General features: G+C 32.9%; 2 protein-coding genes across 3 annotated transcripts in view; one reads left to right on the top strand and one right to left on the bottom strand.

Moving 5' to 3' along the window:
- The window catches only part of LOC113041311 (6-phosphofructo-2-kinase/fructose-2,6-bisphosphatase 2-like), a 16,998-nt gene extending 6,726 nt beyond the window's left edge, over positions 1 to 10,272 (bottom strand). Inside the window, exons 1-10 of one of the 2 annotated variants that reach the window (XM_026199777.1) lie at positions 10,103 to 10,272; positions 9,851 to 10,023; positions 9,022 to 9,147; positions 5,790 to 5,886; positions 5,437 to 5,503; positions 4,201 to 4,275; positions 3,991 to 4,047; positions 3,607 to 3,731; positions 1,991 to 2,198; positions 364 to 510 (exon numbers count right to left, since the gene is read on the bottom strand). In XM_026199777.1, coding sequence (XP_026055562.1) covers positions 364 to 510; positions 1,991 to 2,198; positions 3,607 to 3,731; positions 3,991 to 4,047; positions 4,201 to 4,275; positions 5,437 to 5,503; positions 5,790 to 5,886; positions 9,022 to 9,147; positions 9,851 to 9,908 — 960 coding nt within the window. In that variant the 5' untranslated portion in view covers positions 9,909 to 10,023; positions 10,103 to 10,272. The remainder of the gene's footprint in view (positions 1 to 363; positions 511 to 1,990; positions 2,199 to 3,606; positions 3,732 to 3,990; positions 4,048 to 4,200; positions 4,276 to 5,436; positions 5,504 to 5,789; positions 5,887 to 9,021; positions 9,148 to 9,850; positions 10,024 to 10,102) is intronic. The other variant, XM_026199776.1, reaches the window with a different exon arrangement.
- Positions 10,273 to 12,243: 1,971 nt separating this feature from the next.
- On the top strand, positions 12,244 to 16,367 carry LOC113041320 (myosin regulatory light polypeptide 9-like). Its single transcript, XM_026199789.1, is given in 6 exon segments — positions 12,244 to 12,379; positions 13,306 to 13,512; positions 14,296 to 14,381; positions 14,383 to 14,458; positions 15,873 to 16,044; positions 16,201 to 16,367. Coding segments are annotated over 5 exon segments (525 nt in total). The 5' UTR covers positions 12,244 to 12,379; positions 13,306 to 13,325; the 3' UTR covers positions 16,205 to 16,367.
- Positions 16,368 to 22,615: the final 6,248 nt, after the last annotated feature.

The raw sequence follows: 22,615 nt of genomic DNA, 5'->3' as shown, positions 1-22,615 counted from the left end.
TTTTTCCAAATCTGATGAAGAAACAGACTCATCTACATCTTGGATGACCTGAAGGTGAGAACATATTTAGTAAAATGTTTATTTTTGAGTCAAATGCATTAAACATCCAGCTTATTTCCCACTTATGTGGAAGCATACTTTATTACACTCATGGCAAAGTGTTCCCAATTATATAGCAGAATTAATTTTGGTGTGGTAAACAAATTAAATATGACTCCCCTGCATTAAACGTCTGACTCAAACGGACTAATTGTGTGTTAACAGAAAACACTTGCTTCATCACAGTAAGTAATGAAGAACAGCCCAGCGTTCATCTGAAGAGCAGAGCGGCTGCTGTCATAAAAGCAGTGGCAGGAAACTCACGGCGTCGATCTCGTTGAGGATTTTCCACTGCTCGTACGGGACGCCCAGCTCCTCGGCCGTCTGGATAGTGCGTCTGAGCTGACTGCTCCACACCTTCAGGTCTGGGATCTTCTGGTTTTCCAGGAACCCACGCAGGGCTTTAGAAAACTAACAGAGAGCGGGAAAGACTTTGAGACGCCCGCAAACATTTCTCACCCACCTGTGGTAAAAGGACTGACCCAGAGCATGCTGGGAAGCAACACAGGGAGACCGTGAAAGTGGCTTTTCATGTGCTACAGTTATTAAAAAAACATGACTAATAAATACAAACAACTCCGTTTTGCTAAAGTTAACTAAAAAAAAAAAAGATTTACTAAATATTTTATTTATTTATTTTACAGTAAAATAAAATATTACACTTTTTTTTTAGTCACAGAGGAAACATTTCTAATTTACGTTTAGTTTAATTTGAAGTATTAAGATTAAATGAATTAAAAAATTATAAAAATTTTGTTAATAAGAATATTATTTTTATGTAATAAGAACAAAAAACTATAAAATCTGTAGTTATACTTAAAGAAAACTAGTAAAAATGACAAAAGCACAAAAAAATACTAAAACTTCTACTAAAATAAAAATAATAAAATTCGATTCAATTCATTGAAAAACAAATCTCATTTCTCATTTAAACAAATTACTCTCTTATCTGATTTAGATAAATATTAGAGGTGCTCCGATCACGATCGGCCGATCGTTATGCGCATCTCCTCAGTAAAGCCGGTTTTCTAATCAGCGGTTAATTCCATCAGGTGCGTGATTTCACATAGAGTAGCTGTTACTACACAGAGTCGTTGTTAATAGAGAAGATGCGCAAATCACGTTAATTTTCAGCGTTTATTGGCCCATCTTCTCAGTTAACAACGGCTCTGTGTAGTAACAGCTGCTCTACGTGAAATCACGCACCTGATGGAATTAACCGCTGATTAGAAAACCGGCTTTACTGACGAGATGCGCATTAACGATCGGCCGATCGTGATCGGAGCACCCCTAATAAATATCCATATAAATTACATATTATATTTTACAAATGATATATATATATATATATATATATATATATATATATATATATATATATATATATATATATATATATATATATATATATATATACACACTGTATTTATTTATGAGTTATAAATGTAAGTAATGCACGTATCAAAATAATAAAAAGCAGTCAAATGTCAACAGCTTTTATTTTAAAGATGAACAGAAGTCATCAAAATGTATAATTCATCTTAGTGGAAAAAATGGAAATAGTGTTTTCAGAATAATTCATACTTGTGAAAATGGGCTTAAAATTGAACAAATAGTAGTAATTTGACTCGGATGAAGACAGAGATCATGTATTTGTGGCAGTCTTTCTGCTGATTAAGTTTAATAAAAGATGACTTTATCTTATAAATGGTTTTGGAGAGCAAAAATGTAACAAAACGGTCATATTTTATAAGATCATTATAGTGTGTTATGCTTGAGCAAAGCAGCCATTATTTCTGGATTCATCAGCTCAAAGTGAGTAAGAAACATGCAGTGGATTTCCTTCATTCATCAGGTATGCTGCAGTATGATGAGTGAGAGTGAAGTGCACCTGTTTTCCTCTGCTGGACAGCTCCGAGTCTCCTCCGATGCAGCCCTGGACATTGTGCTGGCTCTCGCCGTGGCGGCACACGTAGATGGAGTGCTTCTGAACGTGAATATTCATCAGGTAGTAGACGATCTTGCTCTGGATGTAATCCTGAACACGGTTCACCAGGAAGCGCTGGCCCACGTTGATCACCTGGATGAAGGACAGGTCCCTGAAAGAGCCCCAAAACAACCCTTACACACACACACACACTTTAATATCACAGCTGTTTATCATTACTGAGTACAGAACAATTAACAGGTGACTCCAGAGGAACCGTTCCTGCATTTAACTGTGTGTAATACACATGCTAAAGAGATAAACATGATTAATCACCATTACATAATCATAAGACCAGCTTATACCTCACTCACTATCTTCAACTGTCCCTTGCCTTGTTTAAAAAGTGTGTTTATCTGTTATATCTTTAGGTTTGGTGGCAAAATGATTATCTTGAATAACAGTGTTGTTGTTATTAAATAGAACTATAAAAAATATTATAGATTAAAATAAAAATAAAATAAAATAAAGTAAAATACAAATATTGGATGAAAAAAATAATTAATATAATATTAAGTAACACAGACACATACATATATATATATATATATATATATATATATATATATATATATATATATATATATATATATATATATATATATATATATATATATTACTAAAACAAAATTAAATGAAAACTTTAACAAAAATTATAATTATTATAATTATAATTAATTATAATGATTAATAAATAATAATTAACAAATAATATTTTTTTAAAATTATTAAAAACTAAGAAAATTATAAAACAGGACAAAAATACTAAACGTAAATTTAAAATACTAGAATAATATATCAGTAAATAATAAGCTAACACTGTTGATTAAAACAAGAGTTAAATCTACAAATAGATTCCAGGGACATGAATGTGGGTTTTCCACTTATTTCTGTGTAATTAAATATAGCGTCTCATAATGCTGTTTCCCTTTTTAGATCTCACATTAGTGAAGCATATAATAAAGTGTACAAATGAAGACCAGTGTAGGTGGCAAGCTGAATTAAACAGCTTTCTGGATGTTATCTGAGCACTTTCACAGCTTTTAGAGAATAAAAGCTAGGAGAAGAAGTCTGAAGGCAGCTGTGTCTGTAAAAATTACAATAGGATACAATTTTCCAAGCCATAGCAGATTATTCTATGATTAAAGCCAAAAACTACTGCTGAGGAATCTCAGAAATGCCTTGGTCCGTCCAAAACATCTGTATAGATGTTTGAGAGACTCAAAGTTAATATTTGAAAATACACACTATTTTAACACAAACTCAGTCGATTAGAAAGTATCTAGAGGTGTTTATGATACAGGATTATCACCAAACAAAACCAAAACATGCCAGAATATTACCCAAATATATTCAGTACTGTACTGCTCTCTGCTGGACACTGAGGGACATGACACCCCCCAAAAAAGTCAAATAAAAAAAAGTGGGAAAAAAACAATAAAAGGACAAGTTCTGCCAAATGTCTCCTCAGAGGTCACTGAACAAATAGATGGTGTTTTAAAATGAACATAAACTCATACTTGTCATGATCGTCGGGGTCTAACGGCTGATATGTGACTTTATAACACTCGATCCTCTTCAGGAAGTCCTCCATCACGCTCTCTCGGTCTCTCTCAGGATAATCAGGGCTGGAAACCTTCACATCCTGCCAGCAAATTAATTAAATCAACACGAGCTGTCCAACAATATTGACTTCATTTGGCTCATCATCAACATTTAAGTTTGCGTTCATAAGTTTGCATCAAATCAATGCGTTCAGGCTAACATTTTTTAACTAACATGTGTTCCCTGGGAATTAAACCCACAACCTTTTGCGCTGCTAACACAATGCTCTGTTATGTTATGTAACCTCGAAAACCTTTTCTGACATAACAGCAGTGATCAATATGAACGGTGACGCTCACCAGTATGTTGGCAGCAATGACTTCTGGGTCGTCACAATACGATTCGACAAAAAACACCTGAAAACGAAACCAAACAGAATCCCATCAAAGACTGCAAGAAGGTTTCTATTCCGGTTTCTGAAGGGTTAAACTAGGCTGACGGAGGAGCTTTATTGATCTCTGATGAAGTGCTAATATTTCAGTAAGAGACTGATATTAACATCCTCAGACCTTGTATGCATTTTCCTTCGCAAAACTCAGGATGAGGCTCCTTCTCTCTCTGGTTGTGTTTGTGGCATCAAAAACCTGACGAGAGAAGTGAAAAGAAAGTTCATTAAGTGTAATAAAACTATTAGAATAATTTGCTTACGTCACAAGTGCTGTTAGGTGTCAAAGAAGCCTCTAAAGCATTTTAATGGATTGTAATGACATTCATGTATTTTATGCTCTGTTCGACTGGTATAGAAATTGGTTTGGCAAATATTTATGAAATTAGGGTATTAATTAATTCATCAATTATTAATATAAATATATTAATGTTGATTAATTATTAAATATGACTATTACAGTATTCAATAATAATTTAAATCTGCTTGATTCTTATATTTTCATTCTAATAATTTTCCCACTTTTAGCATTTTTTAAATATTTCTTTTTAGCTTTCGTTTATTTTTATTTCAGTTTACAGTATTTTTTATTTTATTTTAGTTAGTTGCCAGCACAGCATTTTAATTTCTTTTAATATTTATTCTTAGATTTCATTTATTTGTATTTGCATCAGTTTTATTACGTGTTTTTGACATTTAATTATTTGTAAAATATTTGTTGAATTGATATTCATTCCAGTTTTTAGCAGTTTTAATAATTTTAGCACTTGATCTTAAACATATTTCAGTTAGTTGCTAATTGCAATATTAATTTAAATCATAGTGATTCTATTATGAAGTTTTTTGCCATATATATATATATATATATATATATATATATATATATATATATATACACATTTAATAATTACATATAACTTATTTATTTTTATTTTTAGAAGTTTTAATAATGTTAATATACTGCAATAAACTTTTTTCAGTTATTTGTCATTTTTATTATTAACTTGAAATATATTGTGATTTTGTCATTTTTTAAATATTTCTATTTAGCATTAATTTACTTATATTTAAGTTTTTAAATATTTATTTATATTGTTTTTTGTCTACTTTTTTCCATTCTTTTCCAAAGCGGCATTGCTGATTCTATATTTTCATCTACTTTTATATTTTATTTCAGCTTAATTTCTACTTATAAAACAATTGTGATAACAGTGACCCACTGATCTGATGCAAACGACACACTTAGAAACCACTGCATATTTATCTAAGTCAAATAACACAAAACAGTCCAGCGCACAAGTGATTCATATTTGAGCTAATGAAGTTTCAGTATGTGTGAAGTCTAAAGAGCAGAACTTACAGCGATCTGCCCTCCCTCCTCATTCAGATAAGATTTCACATCCTGTAGAGCCACGATGGCACACTGTCTGTGAGAAACAACAGAAGACCAATCATCATGACTGCCCCAATCTCATTAAACTCTACAGCACCAGCAGATGATGTCGACTGACACTGACTCGATTTATCAGCACCGGTTCGAGGAAACGATGTGCATCAAATCAGAATCTAACAATTCAAATAAAAGATGTTTACTCTTGTTTATTAGAAAAATAGATTGATGTGAATATGACATTATGTCACATAGTGCAACTCAAAACATCCTCTTGTAGGTATTTGTGTATAGGTATTTGTGTAATGTAGGTGGATACTCACTTCCTGATTTTCATGGCCTCTTTATTGTCGTGACGGAAGAAGTCGTAAGACTTGTATGACTGCACCGCCTCACGTCTATAAACGCCCAGATTAAAAACTGACAGAAACACACAACTGTTAGAAACTTCAGAGTGAAACATTATAGTATAATATTTTATAGATCCAGTGGCAATGCTAGAAACATAAGCCCTATTCGGACGGGACTAGTTTTACAGGGGGTCGTTAGAGAAATCTGCGTTTCACAGACGTACTTGGTGATTTTAATCCCGTGCGAATCTGCCACGTCTGTGTTTTTCTCAAACAACCTCTGTGATAATTCCAGAGCAAATTCAGTGATCCTCTGAGAAAACTAATCCCGTCTGAATGCGAATGTCTGTGATTGCCGGTGATATTTTATTTCACAACGCGTTTCCTTGTGTGTTTTGGCCAACGTGAATTACCGTAGATGCTCTTACCGCGCGGATGTTTGATATATTTGCTTAGCGGCAAATAAATAATAATAAAAAAAATAATACAAATAATAAAATCAAGAGCAAGATCGCGTAAACTGTTAATACCGGCTATTGTAATATCAGCATCAGGTAAGATTACTCACGTTCATTTATGTACTCAGTTACATAATGTTTTAATTACATTTAATTACAAAAACACATTAACATGGTTTTGTTATACTAGCCATTTAGTATTTATTGTGTAATAATACTAAGGCAATCATTCTGAATGAATGCAATGCACGCATACAGAGCGCGTGATCTCTGTGACGCCCAGATGCACAAATCAGACCCTCCCACCTCCGCAAGGAACTCGACCGGAAGTTGAAGTCAGCTGCGTGCTGCCATCTTGTAGCAGAACTTCACTTGCGTTAGCATTCCCATTGACTCCCATTCATTTTGGCGTCACTTTGACAGCGAATAACTTTACATCTGAGGCGTTTAAAGACTCTGTTTGTCCATTATTTATTTCTAAAGATACATGACAATGTATAAAGGGCTCCATTGCCTTCTATGTTACATTATGGCCCCGTAGAAACAGTTTTTGTAAAAAATAGGCTAACGATTGCGTCATAACCACTCAACTCTCTGTCGCATTACCGAACAGACAGGTGGAGAAGCTCACAGGCAATTAACTTAATATGGCGTACTGGCGTTACATTTTAAAATACTATACAAAATAATTAATCAGAATACTTACTCCTGCTCACTCATGACAAAGAACTCCCCGCTCAAGCTCGCCGTCTCTGCAAGATTAACGATGGCAGTTTGCACGCACAGCTACTAGAAGATTTACATCTTTCAGACAAGTTGCTGACGTCGTCAAGCTTTGTTTGAGTCTGCGCGTCAGAAACGGTAGTGCTAAAAAAAACGCTAAAAATGGGCTTCAATTGTCTCAGTTGAGTTCCAATGGGGTCGATGTGTCCATTTCTTTTACTGTATATGGTAATAAACACGGATATACTAGTCCCGTCCGAATTGGTAAATGAATATCACAGACGTCAGGTGGTAAGAATCGAAACTCAAACGTAGTTTAGAAAACTAGTCCCGTCCGAATAGTGCTATAGAAAGGTATAAGTGAAAATGTCTTTGCAATTGTTTTGTTGTTGTTTTCTGTGATGGAATATGAAATAGAGAAGGTAATTGGAATTTTTTTTCTTGCAATTCTGAGATTTTATCTCATAATTCTGACTTTGCAAGTTTAAACCTTTAAAATTTCTAGTCTGCACCTGTTTTGTTTCTGCAAGGGAATTTTTTTCACTTTTTAATCTTAAATGCACGTTCATATCACAATTCATACTATTTCTCGCAAATGCAAGTTCATACTTCACGATTCCTACTTTTCCTTGCAAATGCACGTTCATATCTCACAATTCCTACTATTTCTCGCAAATGCACGTTCATATCTCACAATTCCTACTATTTCTCGCAAATGGACGTTCATATCTCACAATTCCTACTTTTTCTCTCAAATGCACGTTCATATCTCACAATTCCTACTATTTCTCGCAAATGCACGTTCATATCTCACAATTCCTACTATTTCTCGCAAATGCACGTTCATATCTCACAATTCCTACTATTTCTCGCAAATGGACGTTCATATCTCACAATTCCTACTATTTCTCGCAAATGCACGTTCATATCTCACAATTCCTACTATTTCTCTCAAATGCACGTTCATATCTCACAATTCCTACTATTTCTTGCAAATGGACGTTCATATCTCACAATTCCTACTTTTTCTCTCAAATGCACGTTCATATCTCACAATTCCTACTATTTCTTGCAAATGGACGTTCATATCTCACAATTCCTACTTTTTCTCTCAAATGCACGTTCATATCTCACAATTCCTACTATTTCTCGCAAATGCACGTTCATATCTCACAATTCCTACTATTTCTCGCAAATGCACGTTCATATCTCACAATTCCTACTCTCTCACAAATGCACGTTCATATGTCACAATTCCTACTCTCTCACAAATGCACGTTCATATGTCACAATTCCTACTCTCTCACAAATGCACGTTCATATGTCACAATTCCTACTCTCTCACAAATGCACGTTCATATCTCACAATTCCTACTCTCTCACAAATGCACGTTCATATCTCACAATAACTACTTTTTCTCGCAAATGCAAGTTTATATCTCACAATTCCTCTTTCTCGCAAATGCACATTCATATCTCACAGTTTCTACTTTTTCTCACAAATGCACATTCATATCTCACAGTTTCTACTTTTTCTCGCAAATGCGCGTTCATATCTCACAATAACTACTTTTTCTTGCAAATGGACGATCATATCTCACAATTTCAATTCCTTCTCGCAAATGCAAGTTTATAACTCACAATTCCTCTTTCTCACAAATGCGCGTTCATATCTCACAATAACTACTTTTTCTCGCAAATGGACGATCATATCACAAAATTCCAACTTCTTCTCGCAAATGCACTTTCATATCTCACAATAACTACTTTTTCTCTGAAAAAAATCAGAATTGCTAAATTAATAAGTGGCAAATACCTTTTTTATTTTTTTATCCTGTGGTGGAAACAAGCTTCCTGAAAACCACATAATAGTTATAATATATTGAGTATTTACATTTATTCAGATTATTAATTCTTACTGGTTTAATTTAAGAAATAATTTTGGGGGTTCATCCCCAGGATTAATGATATATGTAATTATAATAAGTACAGAAGTATGTTGAAATTGCTCATTGTTCTCTCACCTTTCGTGGGAACCCCAATCCAGTTGAGGTATCGCGTCAGCTTCTTAGATATGTATGTCTTTCCTCTGGCGGGAAGGCCGATCAATACGATGACAGTAGGGGAGTTAGTCATGTATGACGCCCACGCTATGAAAACAAACAAACAAACAAACACACACACACACACACACACACACACAACTCTCTTCTCAGTGCCGGACAAACCAGCATGATGATATCAGACGAACATTCTGTTCCCAGCTCATCATGTTTATACTCATAACAGTTGCTAACAGTTCAGATGTTTCTGGAAATAAGTGACGTTCATGAAGATTTTAATGAGGGCATAAATATTTAATGCTGCTGAAGTTATTGATTTCATTTCCTTATCAATTATGCATGAGAGCAGCCTGAGGCTTCCTGTAGTTAATAACTGCCACAGCAGCTTAACAGCTAACCCATACAGCCACCATGCATAGATATAATATTATTTATATATTATTATGGTATTTATTAATATTTTGAATTTGCTTAAATTTTTATATTGTCAATTTTAAGTTTTAGTAACGTTATTATTTGCTTTTGCACTTAGTAGTTATATATATATTCACTCTAAATGAGTTATTTAATAAGCATGTATGATGTTGCATACATTATGAGATCTTATAATGTATGCCACATCCCCCAAATGATGGAACATAATACCTTACTATTTACATTTAGCTACATATATGAGTTCGGTAGCCAGCCTTGAACTAAACTGATAAATAAAAGGTTACGAGTTTGAATCCTTGCAAATCATTTTAATCTCAAAGTATTGAAATTATCATAAATAATAACAGCAACTCACAGCATTTCTTCTCATTGACTCTGGGCTCCGCCTTCTTGCAGTCGTTTGAGTTGTCCATGACTTTAAGAGCAGATCTGACGATCTTGACGGACAGGTGTGAGGGTCAGCACAGGTCACCAGTGGTCAGTGCCCCTGCGCAGGTATCACGAGACTGAGATTAGGTTATTACCGGCCTGGAATCATTTCACATCTGCTGCTTTAAGCCTCCGAGACAGGAATAAAGAAATCAAGGCTGTAGTTAACGTTACTCACCTCGCCGCGTAGAGAACACAAACACACGGACCATTTCCCATTCAAACTCAGATAAAACTGTGTTTCCATTAAGCTTAGGGACAGAGCAGACTTGACAGCTGTGTTTCAGGAAATGTTTGGAAATGCCCAGGACACATCCAACCCTTAGCAAGCAAAACAATAAGCGCTAGAAGAGCGGTTAGCATCGACAGGGTGACAGAATGGGCGGGGCTAGCAGCGCAAATCTTGTTTGTGATTGGTGAGGTACGATCGGTATAAATAATAATTATTTTATATCTACTTTTCATTTTGTATGTCATTTCATTTTGACAATAATGAAGTTCTCAGCATAATTACTGCAGGTGCAAAAAATATCCAAATCGCTTCTGGGAGAAAAGCGTTGTCACGTGATACATGTTACTTTTCCCAGCAGCGAATTAATCAGATGAGGCTCTTAATAACATTTGTAGTAGACAATGGTGCACATTTTTATTTATATGTCAGGTATCAATTAATAAAACGGTTTTATTTTATCGTTTATATAACACGTGTTGAATGCGGCTCAATGATATTTCGGAGAGCTATGCATCGCCCCCTGCTGGAGGAACTCTCTGTGCCTCAAAGGAAACAGCTTGTAACTTTTGCCGCTCAACGGTCTGAACCAATCACGTTCTGAAGACACTTGGGGGCGGGGTTTGTTGCACTTGTCTGATTGGATATACTTCACATCAATTAGATTTTAGAAAATTATGTGGCGCATGTAAAGCAATATACATTTTGTAATGCATAACATAGCTTTTTTTTGTATTTGAATCTCAAAATGGTACATAATAGATAGAAATTGGTTCATTTTATGATGTGCAAAACAAACAAAAACTAATACTAACAATAGTAGCAAAACTTACAAAAACTAATCAATAGATTAAAATACATGTTTAAAATAAATATGCACACAAATACGAATTAAATATAAACAATTTAGATAAAATAAATATTTAATTAAAATAACCAATAATATCATCAAATAATATCTCACAGTGCAAATGTAATAATTTAAAATAAATACTCAAATAAAAATAAATAATTTAGATTATAATAAATAATGTTAAAATAAAATAAATACTTAAATAAAAATAAATAATTTATATAATACAATTTTGATATATATATATATATATATATATATATATATATATATATATATATATATATATGTATATATATATATATATATATATATGTATGTATATATATATATATATATATATATATATGTATATATATATATATATATATATATATATATATATATATATATATATATATATATATGTGTGTGTGTGTGTGTGTGTGTGTGTGTGTGTGTATATACATATAGTAGAACACATTTAAAAATATTTAAAAAAATAATAATAATAAATAAACACTTAATCATATTAAAATAAGTACAAAAATAAACATTTGAAATAAATAAACAAACAGGTCTGTTAGTTCACTGCTAAATAGAAAAATACATTTAACCTTAAAAGAATCTTAACGTCAAAAAATATTAATAGAATTGTAAATATTATATCAAAAAATATTTAATTTAATTATTAAAAATATTAATATTTGTTTTTGAAAATTGTGTCTTAATGCAGAAAACTGTAGTAAAGATAAATACACATTATGCTTATGCAGAAACATGAAAAATATTGTGACCTTTTGTAACATGCTAATACACATCATGACACATAGTTTAACTTATGCAATTCATGCATCTAAATTTTACACACATTCTTTTTGTTTTTTACCATTTAGACAAGCACTGCTTGCAGCAGAGACATTTATAAAGCTCTGGATTTTTCTATGGGAATTATATAATAAATTAATTCATTTAAATAAATATTTGAGAAGAGGATGAAAGATGATAACTAGGATGTATTGTGCGTTACCAAGCCAGCAGCTCATAAATTTGCATTGTTTTTCCTATAATGCAAAATCCTTCATCTGCACTGCCTGCCAAAGGAAATGTTTCTGTTGAGCTGCATACTCAGTCTTTGGTTTGCTAAATAAGGCCTCCTTCTGGCCATTGTGAAAACGCTCTGCTGTTTCTCAGGATATGTGAGATCTGCTGCTCTCAGATTCCTTTGCCTTGTATGGCTAAAGGCTCCAGACGCGCCCGGCTGCAGGACCATGACCTTATTGGCCGGCTCAGGAACAGGGAGGTGTGGAGAAAAGACTGAAAAACCAAACAAACTTCCCTTCAGCCCAGCGCAGGAACAGAACTTCTCCAACACTTTTCAACTCAGAAACAAGGTACAGCTACTTCAAGAACTCCTGATCATTGTTGGCTTTGTTAATGGTTAACAGATAGAACATAGTTTGAGTTTGAACTTCTGAACAGGTTGATTCTGGAAATGTCTCAGTGCAGTGTAAATGTATGATAGTTTCAGAACAGTTCTTGTCTTACATTTGAAATATGTAAAGTCTATCATTCACAGCAAGGTTTAGAGTTCCTATATGTATAAGTGAACATATGTTTATTTTAGGTTATGTAACATTTGACCCTTTTTAGTCTTTTGTGTGCATGTGCGCGTGTATGTGTGTGCATTTTTTCAAGTACAAATACTGTATGCTCTAAAAAAAATAGGTGTGTGTGTGTATATATATATATATATATATATATATATATATATATATACACACACACACACATACATTACTTATTTTGAATTTAAAAAATATTTTTTTATTTAATAAAAAAATGTAAATATCACATATTTCATTAAAATGATTAACACCAATTTTTTGTTGTTGTTTGTTTTACACTGCGTGTAGGCTTATATACATATATTTGCTCTTACCACCTTAATTTAGTAATTTAATTGGACATTAATTGTCTTGACATGAATTGTTTTCAGTATAAATATTCCTAGCCCTTTATAATTCTGTACTTTTAGGAGGAAAAAATAAACAACAAACAGGTTTTCAATGATTGTCAATGTCACATGGCAAGATGCTTCTGCTTGAAAAATCATGTCAGTTTAATTTTGACGCTCAAATGTGGCTCTAACTATTCTGATATAAGACTGAATGCATGTAGGGAGTGGTTTTTCATGTAATTTTGTACATTGAAAGTCCTACTTGTGCCGATGGCATTGCTCCATCGCAGTGTGTTGTGTTCTCCAGACTGCGATAAGTGGACTCTGATGAATTGAATCTCTTATCTCTTCCTCCTGCAGAAACAAACCCTGCGGTCAGAATGTCTGCAGCCAAGCGAGCCAAAGGAAAGACCACGAAGAAGCGCCCGCAGAGGGCCACGTCCAACGTCTTCGCCATGTTCGACCAATCACAGATCCAGGAGTTCAAAGAGGCCTTCAACATGATCGATCAGAACAGAGACGGATTCATCGATAAAGAGGATCTGCACGACATGCTGGCCTCTCTGGGTGATCAGTCCATCTGTCTATCTAGATGTTTATTTATCTTATCTATTTAATTAGAGGCTTCATTTTTATTTAGATTTTGAGCTGAAATATGACCTTGTAGTTTGTAAAATTAAGTTTTATGTAAGATGTTTGTGTGTGTGTGTGTGTGTGTGTGTGTAAATTAGTTATTTAAATTTTAATTTATGCATTTAGCAGACACTTTTATCCAAAACGACTTACAGTGCGTTCAGGCTAACATTGTTTTTTTTACCTAACATTTATTTATTTTAACATTTAATTCATTTATTTTTTATTTTATATTTATTTTTGTTTTTGTTTTGATTTTGTGCTGAGATGACTTCAAATTTTGTAAGAATTATCTTTTTTGCATGAACATTTTTGATGTTTTTCATTTTACTAGATTTAAAAATATTATTTGAAAAAAAAGAGAGAAAAAAAATATACATATATATATATATATATATATATATATATATATATATATATATATATATATATATATATATATATATATATGTATGTGTATATATATATATTTTTTTTTTTTTTCGTGAACGGAAATATGACCTTAGTTTGGTTTTGTGAGATTCATCCAGTACTATCCACGTTTTAGCTGAATTATTTAATTTATTTATTTCGATTTTTTTTCATTTATTTATTGATTAATTAATTTAACCATCCAACAATATCATTTGCCAATAATATTCTGCAGGCCACATAGCATGCAGAATATCAACCATTTCAACCAGCCCTGAATCTGAGCATTTGTTCCTGGTTCTGCAGGGAAGAACCCGTCTGACGAGTACCTGGAGGGAATGATGAGCGAAGCTCCTGGTCCCATCAACTTCACCATGTTCCTCACCATGTTTGGGAGAACGTCTGAACGGCACTGATCCTGAAGATGTCATCCGAAACGCCTTCATGTGCTTCGACGAAGATGCTTCTGGTACAGCTTTAATAATGAGCTGCATTGTGCCATCTCAAGCTCAATCAATAGATCTAAATCATGTTTTGGTATAATTATACCCTCATGAAGGGAAGAGGAATGACACCATGATGAGCCTGGTTCTCAAAGTCATGAAACTCAAGCTTCTCAGAAAGAGCTCAATTACTGAACTAAATCATGGGAACTGTTGATTTTATAAGATTTTCCCTTGAGAAACATTATAAGTGTTAGATAAACCGATAAAAAAAAAATACTAATAATATTGTAGTTTTATCTGATGCACTAAAATAACTCAAACTTTAATGAAAGAATAAAATGCAAAAACACAATAATATTACTAAACATTTGACTGAAATTAAAGTAATAAACACTAATATAAAAATAACTGGTTACACTTTAGAATAAGGTTCCATTAGTTAATGTTAGTTAATGTATTAATTAACATGAACAAACAATGAATAAAACATTTATTACTGTATTTATTCATCTTCGTTAATGTTAGTTAATAAAAATACAGTTATTCATTGTTAGTTCATGGTAATTCACAGTGCATTAACTAATGTTAACTTTTGATTTAAATAATGCATTAGTAAATGTTGAAATTAACATGAACTAAGACTTATAAATGCTGTAGAAGGATTGTTCTTGCTTAGTTCATGTTAACGAAAGTAGTTAACTAACATTAACTAATGGAACCTTATTCTAAAGTGTTACCAAATAACTTATTCAATATATTGATAAAAACTATCATAGTTTTTCTGTGATATTAAAATAACACCTACCTTAAAAGACAAATGCTTAAAAAAAGCATCCTCATGATATAAGGGGGAAAATATTAAAAATAAAATATGTCCTTGGAGCACAAGAGCAGTTATAAGTAGCACAGGTGTATTTGTAGCAATAGCCAAAAATACATTGTATGGGTCAAAATTATTGATTTTCCTTTTACGCCAAAAATCATTATTATATTAAGTAAAGATCATGTTCCATGAATATATTTTGTAAATTTCCTACCCTAAATATTTCCAAACTAAATTTTTGATTAGTTATATGCATTTCTAAGAACTTCATTTGGACAACTTTAAAGGTGATTTTCTCAACATTTAGATTTTTTTGCACCCTCAGATTCCAGATTTTCAAATAGTTGTATCTCGGCCAAATATTGTCCGATCCTAACAAACCATACATCATGGAAAGCTTATTTATTCAGATCTCCATTAAAAAAACTGACCATTATGACTGGTTTTGTGGTCCATTGTCATTAATACATTTATTGGATTTGACGTTGATCTGTTTAGAAAATCATTTATATAAGAAACTGTCCTCAACTGTTTTTTGAAAGACACAAATAGCAGCTGATTTTCTGTTTAAAGAGATCTTCATCAGTAACAGCCTTATGTGACGTCTGTGACAGGTTTCATCCACGAGGACCATCTCCGCGAGCTGCTGACCACCATGGGTGACCGTTTCACTGATGAAGAAGTGGACGAGCTGTTTCGAGAGGCACCTATCGACAAGAAAGGAAACTTTAACTACGTGGAGTTCACTCGCATCCTCAAACACGGGGCCAAAGACAAGGACGACATGTAAAAACAGCAGCAGATTCATATATATGTCAAGCTTCAGCAGTTCAGAAACCACTCAGAAAGCCTTAGCATGTATTCCACAGTGTGTTTGTGAGTGCTGCATGTGCAAACACACTTTAGATCCTGTATTCATGTTTTCTTTCTTTGTCTCTCCAGATAAAATCCCTGTTGTGTGTCTGTAAGAGACTGAAGCAGATGGGTTATGCTCTACAGAAGTCCAAAAACACCCATTAACATGAAGTTCAACATATTAAAAAGCTTTACATTATAGTTTTGTCGATTTCATGTATTAACAATAAAGTTTGTACATTCCAGAAGTGATATACGACATTGTATTAATTAGCAATTAGCATCATTTCAAAATAAAGACACTTTTCCACTCAAAATGCACACAATTAAAAAGACCAATCCTGGTTTTCTGGCTGTAACGGAAAAAGTTCACCCCAAAAATGCAAGCTAATTAACCCTTTACTCACCCTTCGCTCATCCAAGATTAGGATGAGTTTGTTTCTTCATCAGATTTGGAGAAATCTGCATCACTTGCTCACCAATGGAAGTGAATGGGTGCCATCAGAATGAGAGTCTAAACAGCTGATAAAAACATCACAATAATCCACACATCACTCCAGTCCATCAGTTAACATCATGTGAAGAGAAAAGCTGTGTGTTTGTAAGAAACAAATCCATCATCAAGACATTTTAACGTCAAACCATTGCTACCGACTAAAATATGAGTCTATAATCTGAAAAATATAACAGTAAGTAACACCACATCCGTCGCTTGCCATGTTCTTGTTAAATAAAACTTTATTTTGATTGTAAAAGAAATATTTCCCACAACAATCCTACAATCTACAGAGTGTAACGCTGTATATCTATGTTACTTTAAACAGGTCAGCTCTGAAAAATAACAGCCATCAATGATATCTATAGTAAATCTCTCTTTCTCTGGACTCTGGAGATGTAAGAATGAGATTTGGGCCTGTATGCATATTGAATTCACTGATCCAGGATCAGATTTCATGTGTTTGTTCTTAAATTGATCACAAAAGCGCTCAAAAACAGAACCAAACTCACACGTGATTGACCAGTGCTAAGCCAACCACATCGTAATATGGCACTTTCCACAAAAATGGTACAGAAAAAGCTAGGATGAGCTCACATCTCAGTAGGAAAAAACTATACATTATATGAGCTGTTTTGTTTTCTATTCATGGCATAATAGGTTTGTACTCTACGATCTGCATTTTAGTGCCACATTGAAAAATAAAATCTAAGATTACGAGATTAAAGTTGAAATATTATGAGAATAAAATGTTTTGAAATATTTTGACTTTATTCTCAAGGTATTTTGACTTTATTCTCAAAGTATTACAACTTTATTCTCGAAACATTTCGACTTGATTCTCGTAGTATTACAACTTTATTCTCATAAGATTTAAACTTTATTCTCGTAGTATTACAACTTTATTCTCGTGAGATTTAAACTTTATTGTTGTAGTATTACGACTTTATTCTCGAAACATTTCGACTTTATTTTCGTAATAATTTTACTTTATTCTCGAAGTATTACGACTTTATTCTCGGAACATTTCGACATTATTCTTGTAGTATTATGACTTTATTCTCGAAACATTTCGACTTTATTCTCGTAGTATTAAGACTTTATTTTTGAAACATTTTGATTTTATTCTCGTAAGATTTAAACTTTATTCTCGTAGTATTACGACTTTATTCTCGTAAGATTTAAACTTTATTCTCGTAGTATTACGACATTATTCTCATAAGATTTAAACTTTATTCTCGTAGTATTACGACTTTATTCTCCTAAGATTTAAACTTTATTCTCGTAGTATTACGACTTTATTCTCATAAGATTTAAACTTTATTCTCGTAGTATTACGACTTTATTCTCATAAGATTTAAACTTTATTCTCGTAGTATTACAACTTTATTCTCGTAAGATTTAAACTTTATTCTCGTAGTATTACAACTTTATTCTCGAAACATTTCGACTTTATTTTCGTAATAATTTTACTTTATTCTCGAAGTATTACGACTTTATTCTCCTAAGATTTAAACTTTATTCTCGTAGTATTACGACTTTATTCTCATAAGATTTAAACTTTATTCTCGTAGTATTACGACTTTATTCTCATAAGATTTAAACTTTATTCTCGTAGTATTACAACTTTATTCTCGTAAGATTTAAACTTTATTCTCGTAGTATTATGACTTTATTCTCAAAACATTTTGACTTTATTCATGTAGTATTACGACTTTATTCTCAAAACATTTAGATTTTATTCATGTACTATTCTCGAAACATTTGGACTTTATTCTTGTAGTATTATGACTTTATTTTCGTAATAATTCTACTTTATTCTCGAAAAATATATCAACTTTATTCTCAAAGTATTACGACTTTATTCTCGAAACATTATGAATTTATTTTCGTAATAATTTTACTTTATTCTCAAAATATTTCGACTTTATTCTCAAAGTATTACGACTTTATTCTCTAAACATTGCGACTTTACTTTCTTAATAATTCTTTATTTTCAAAATATTTCGACTTATTCTTGAAACATTTTAACTTTATTCTCATAGTATTACGACTTTCTTCTCGAAACATTTCGACTTTATTTTCTTAATAATTCTACTTTTCTCGAAACATTGCGACTTTACTTTCTTAATAATTCTACTTTATTCTCGTAATATTTCAACTTTTTCTCGAAACATTTCAACATTATTCTCTTAATATTTAGATTTTTATCTCGTAATCTTAGAATTTTTTTTTCAACGTGGCACTAAAACACCGTCGTAGTAAAATCAGTTTATTCAGATTAGTGAAGCCTTTCCTCCATTGACATTCATTCAAAACGGCATCTGGTCTCCTGTATGTTTTGCTAACATTTGTTGCTGCCGCAAAGTAATCGGTATTTTTGTGGGAATTTCGGACCTGATCACCACAATAAACATAAGTCTGATTTTGAAACTAAGGAATTTTTTTAAATACATTTATTTCATATTTCAAACCTTACTTAATTGCTTCAAACTGCTTGATCTTGACAAATGCTGTCAACATTATAATTTGTGTAAAAAATACTATAATTGAACGAAATTATTTACATGCTTCCCGCCACCTTGTCCAAAATGACATCACTTCCTGTGTGTCACAGTTTGAATTGGGGCAAATCAAAGTAATTTGAGCTACACTGCTAAGTTAAATATTTGTCAAACCTTTCTTAAATGTAGGCCTATATTTGTTTTAATCTATATTAAATACAGCATTTTAGTATTTTCAAACTATCACAACTATGAAAGTGCCATTTATATCTACTAAAGCAGTTGATTTAACACTGGTTATTCACTATAAACACAAACAAAAGTGCAAGGAACAACCTGATGGCTTGGATAAACACATAATGTATGAAAGTTTCAATATCGGCCCTCGCCATTCTCTCCAAAGTTAGCATAAGAACAACATGACCATGTGAAACACATTTGATTTGTGTCCATTCACAATGTCCTTCAATAAAATCTGAAGCATCACCTGTAAAAAAGCAAAACAAAAACAACAACGGAAAGAAAATAAAATAAATAAATGTATACAGAGGCAGGCAAGATGTCCGATTAAAGTCCACAAGTGTGTTGAGTCCTGTGTAGCCCTATTAAGATCTGATGGGTTTGAGTTCATTGATATTCAATAATCAGTCCTTCCACAGGAACACGAAGGCTTTACGACTCTGACATTGCTATGACACACAGAGTTCAGAGAGTTGTGCTGAGTATCAGTGCCTGTTGGAGAAGCAGGTCAGGAAACATGAGAACAGAAAAACACGAACAAACTGAACGCTCACCCGCCCGAAACCCACTTTTCATCTAACAAATGGTAATCTAAGATGCTACTTTATTGCTCAAGTCAATTGTGTGAAATGTTTGATGAATCTGAGCATGCTGAGCTGTGACCGGGCCAGAAACTGATCGAATTCATATCTGTAATCAAACGTTACGTTGAAATCAATACACAAATTGAATACGAATAGATCAACTCCGCTTAAAAAATATTAAACTTTTGTATCAGTCAGAGCAGAAAATGCTTATGCTTCACTAGTTCTTAGGAAATATTCACTTTTTTTTTTTTTTTTCAAGATCAAGATATGAATTTTGAATGAGAAATGAATTAATAATTGGGTTTCTGTCAAACGAATTTGAACATAAAGACTGGCACGGTTTGTAACTTGATTGTGCAAGGCTTTCGGTTTCATCCATTACCACACTGCTGAAGAAAACAACAGAAACCCTCAGAGTTTGTAATGCTTTTAATGGTTATAATGGGAACTGTGTTGGTTTCAATGGAACCTGAAGTGGTCCTGGACTACTGTACAGGGTTGCCAAGTCTGTGTAACAAAACTAGACCAAAGGTCAAATAAATAAAAAAAATAGCCTAAAACAACTATCAAAACTCAACATATGGGACTTCCGTACCTAAACTACATATTAAACACAATTTGAACTTGAACTCCACTAGTGACCGTCTGTTTTCATAAAGGAGCTCGAAAGCCCTTCCCACAAAACACATCATTTAGAACAGGTTTATTATTAGTCAAATGTAAAATATGTTAATACACATTCTAGCCAATTACAATTTATGCAGTAAGTGAATTTTTAAACCACACAAGAAAAAAAAAAATCAATGTGGCTACAGTTTACCAGTTTACAAGAAAACTGCACAACCTGGCAACCCTGTGACTGGAAGCCATTAGGAAATGGTTTTATGTTTAAGTGTGAATGGTTTGTAATGTATGTCGTGGAAACAATTGGAAGTTTTGTGACAGTTTCTATTGTTTCCTTAGTTTAGTTTTTTTCAGCAGGGATGAACAGATCCCTTGAAGATTGCTAGCTCGGTCAGATTGCAGGAAGTTTGCTAACTGATTGCTAACAGCAGTGTAGATCTAATCTAATCTATTTAACAGAAAATGATTAACTATGTTGATTTCAACTACTTTCTCAATCAGATGCAGAACACATTGTGCAGTGCTTTATTAACGCCTTACAAACTGATCAGTGGAGGAGTCTTAAAGGTGCTTAATGTAAGATTTTGACACTAATAAAGCATAAAACTACCATATGTTTGCAGATATTTAAGAAACATGATAAAGTTAACATACTTGTTTATCTGAAAATCAATGCTACAGTCAGTTATTCTCCTTTAAAAATGTGTGTTCTGGGCCAGAATGTCAGTCTCCGTTTGGTTTGTGTCACCCACCCACTGCCATTTTACCCAATTGTATCTCGGTGCTTCGGGTTGCAGTTGGTGGAGAAAACAGGTGAAAAACACTGAATTATTAACCTGAGTCTGCCTCAAGTCTGAGGAGGAGTAGCAGGGTAAAAAAAACAAAAAACTCTCCAATATTTTGAATTTGGACTGCAATACCTAGTTCAACCACTCGGTGTCAATCCTACAGTACATACAGCACCTTTAAGAGTGGGAAAAATTTAATTTCAGAATAATTTTAAATATGTGATCTAGGGGAAAACGCCACTTATGCTAACAGTTATATTCTGGAGAACATGCACGAAATTTTGTTTAAAAAAAAAAAGTTAAGGGAACATATAAACATTACTTTCAGGATGTAAAGTTGCATTGGATTCATTTGGCGTGATGAAAATCAGTGCATGTGAAAATGGCTTTAAAAACATTTTCTTCTGCAGAACAAAAACTTAAAGTGACTATTTTTAAACGATCACATTCTGATATGCTGTTTTGCTGCTCATGAAAAATGTTTTTTGAAAAGTGTTATGCCGCTTTATATTTCTGTGGAAAAATTAAACATTTTGTTTTCAGGATTCTCTCATGAATGAGTTATCAAAACAACATTTTTATAAAATATATATATTTCCCAACATAAATGTCTTTACTGTCACTTTTATTAAAAAAAAAATAATAATAAATTATATATATATATATATATATATATATATATATATATATATATTATTTAACCCAAACTTTTAAATGTCATGCATCATGTTTATCATTTCCACAAAAATATTAAACTGCAAAAGCCTTTCTCAGCTCTTTCAGGGCGAGTCCAGGATGAATAACTCGTGATCAGAGACTCATCGTCTACATGTGAATCCAAACTAAAGCAAGTTTGAACTGAACGCACCACACAAACCATGAAAATCAAGTTTCTGAAACACAGACGTGAGTCAGCGGGAAGCTTCGAGGTCTGATACAGATCTGATGCTCTTAAAAGAGTCGTTCACTCAAAAATGACTCATCCAATCACTTCTCAGGCCAAGCAAGATGAAAATGAGTGTTTCATCAGCACATGGATTCAGGACTTGTATTTAAGCCAGAAACAACAATATCAAGTTAAAACATATTAATAATGGACTTGTTTCTTAATAACAGACCACTTTTGGCTTCACAAGACATTAACTGATGATCTGGAGTAATGTGTGGATTATTGTGAGGTTTTTATCAGCTGTTTGGACTCTCATTCTGACGGCACCCATTCACATCCATAGTGATGGAACGCTACATTTCTCCAAATCTGAT

This window comes from Carassius auratus, chromosome 23, assembly GCF_003368295.1.
Source record: "Carassius auratus strain Wakin chromosome 23, ASM336829v1, whole genome shotgun sequence".
Classification (NCBI taxonomy): Eukaryota; Metazoa; Chordata; class Actinopteri; order Cypriniformes; family Cyprinidae; genus Carassius; species Carassius auratus.
The sequence above is the reverse complement of the archived record's forward strand: the minus strand, read 5'-3'. Positions and strand labels throughout refer to the sequence as shown.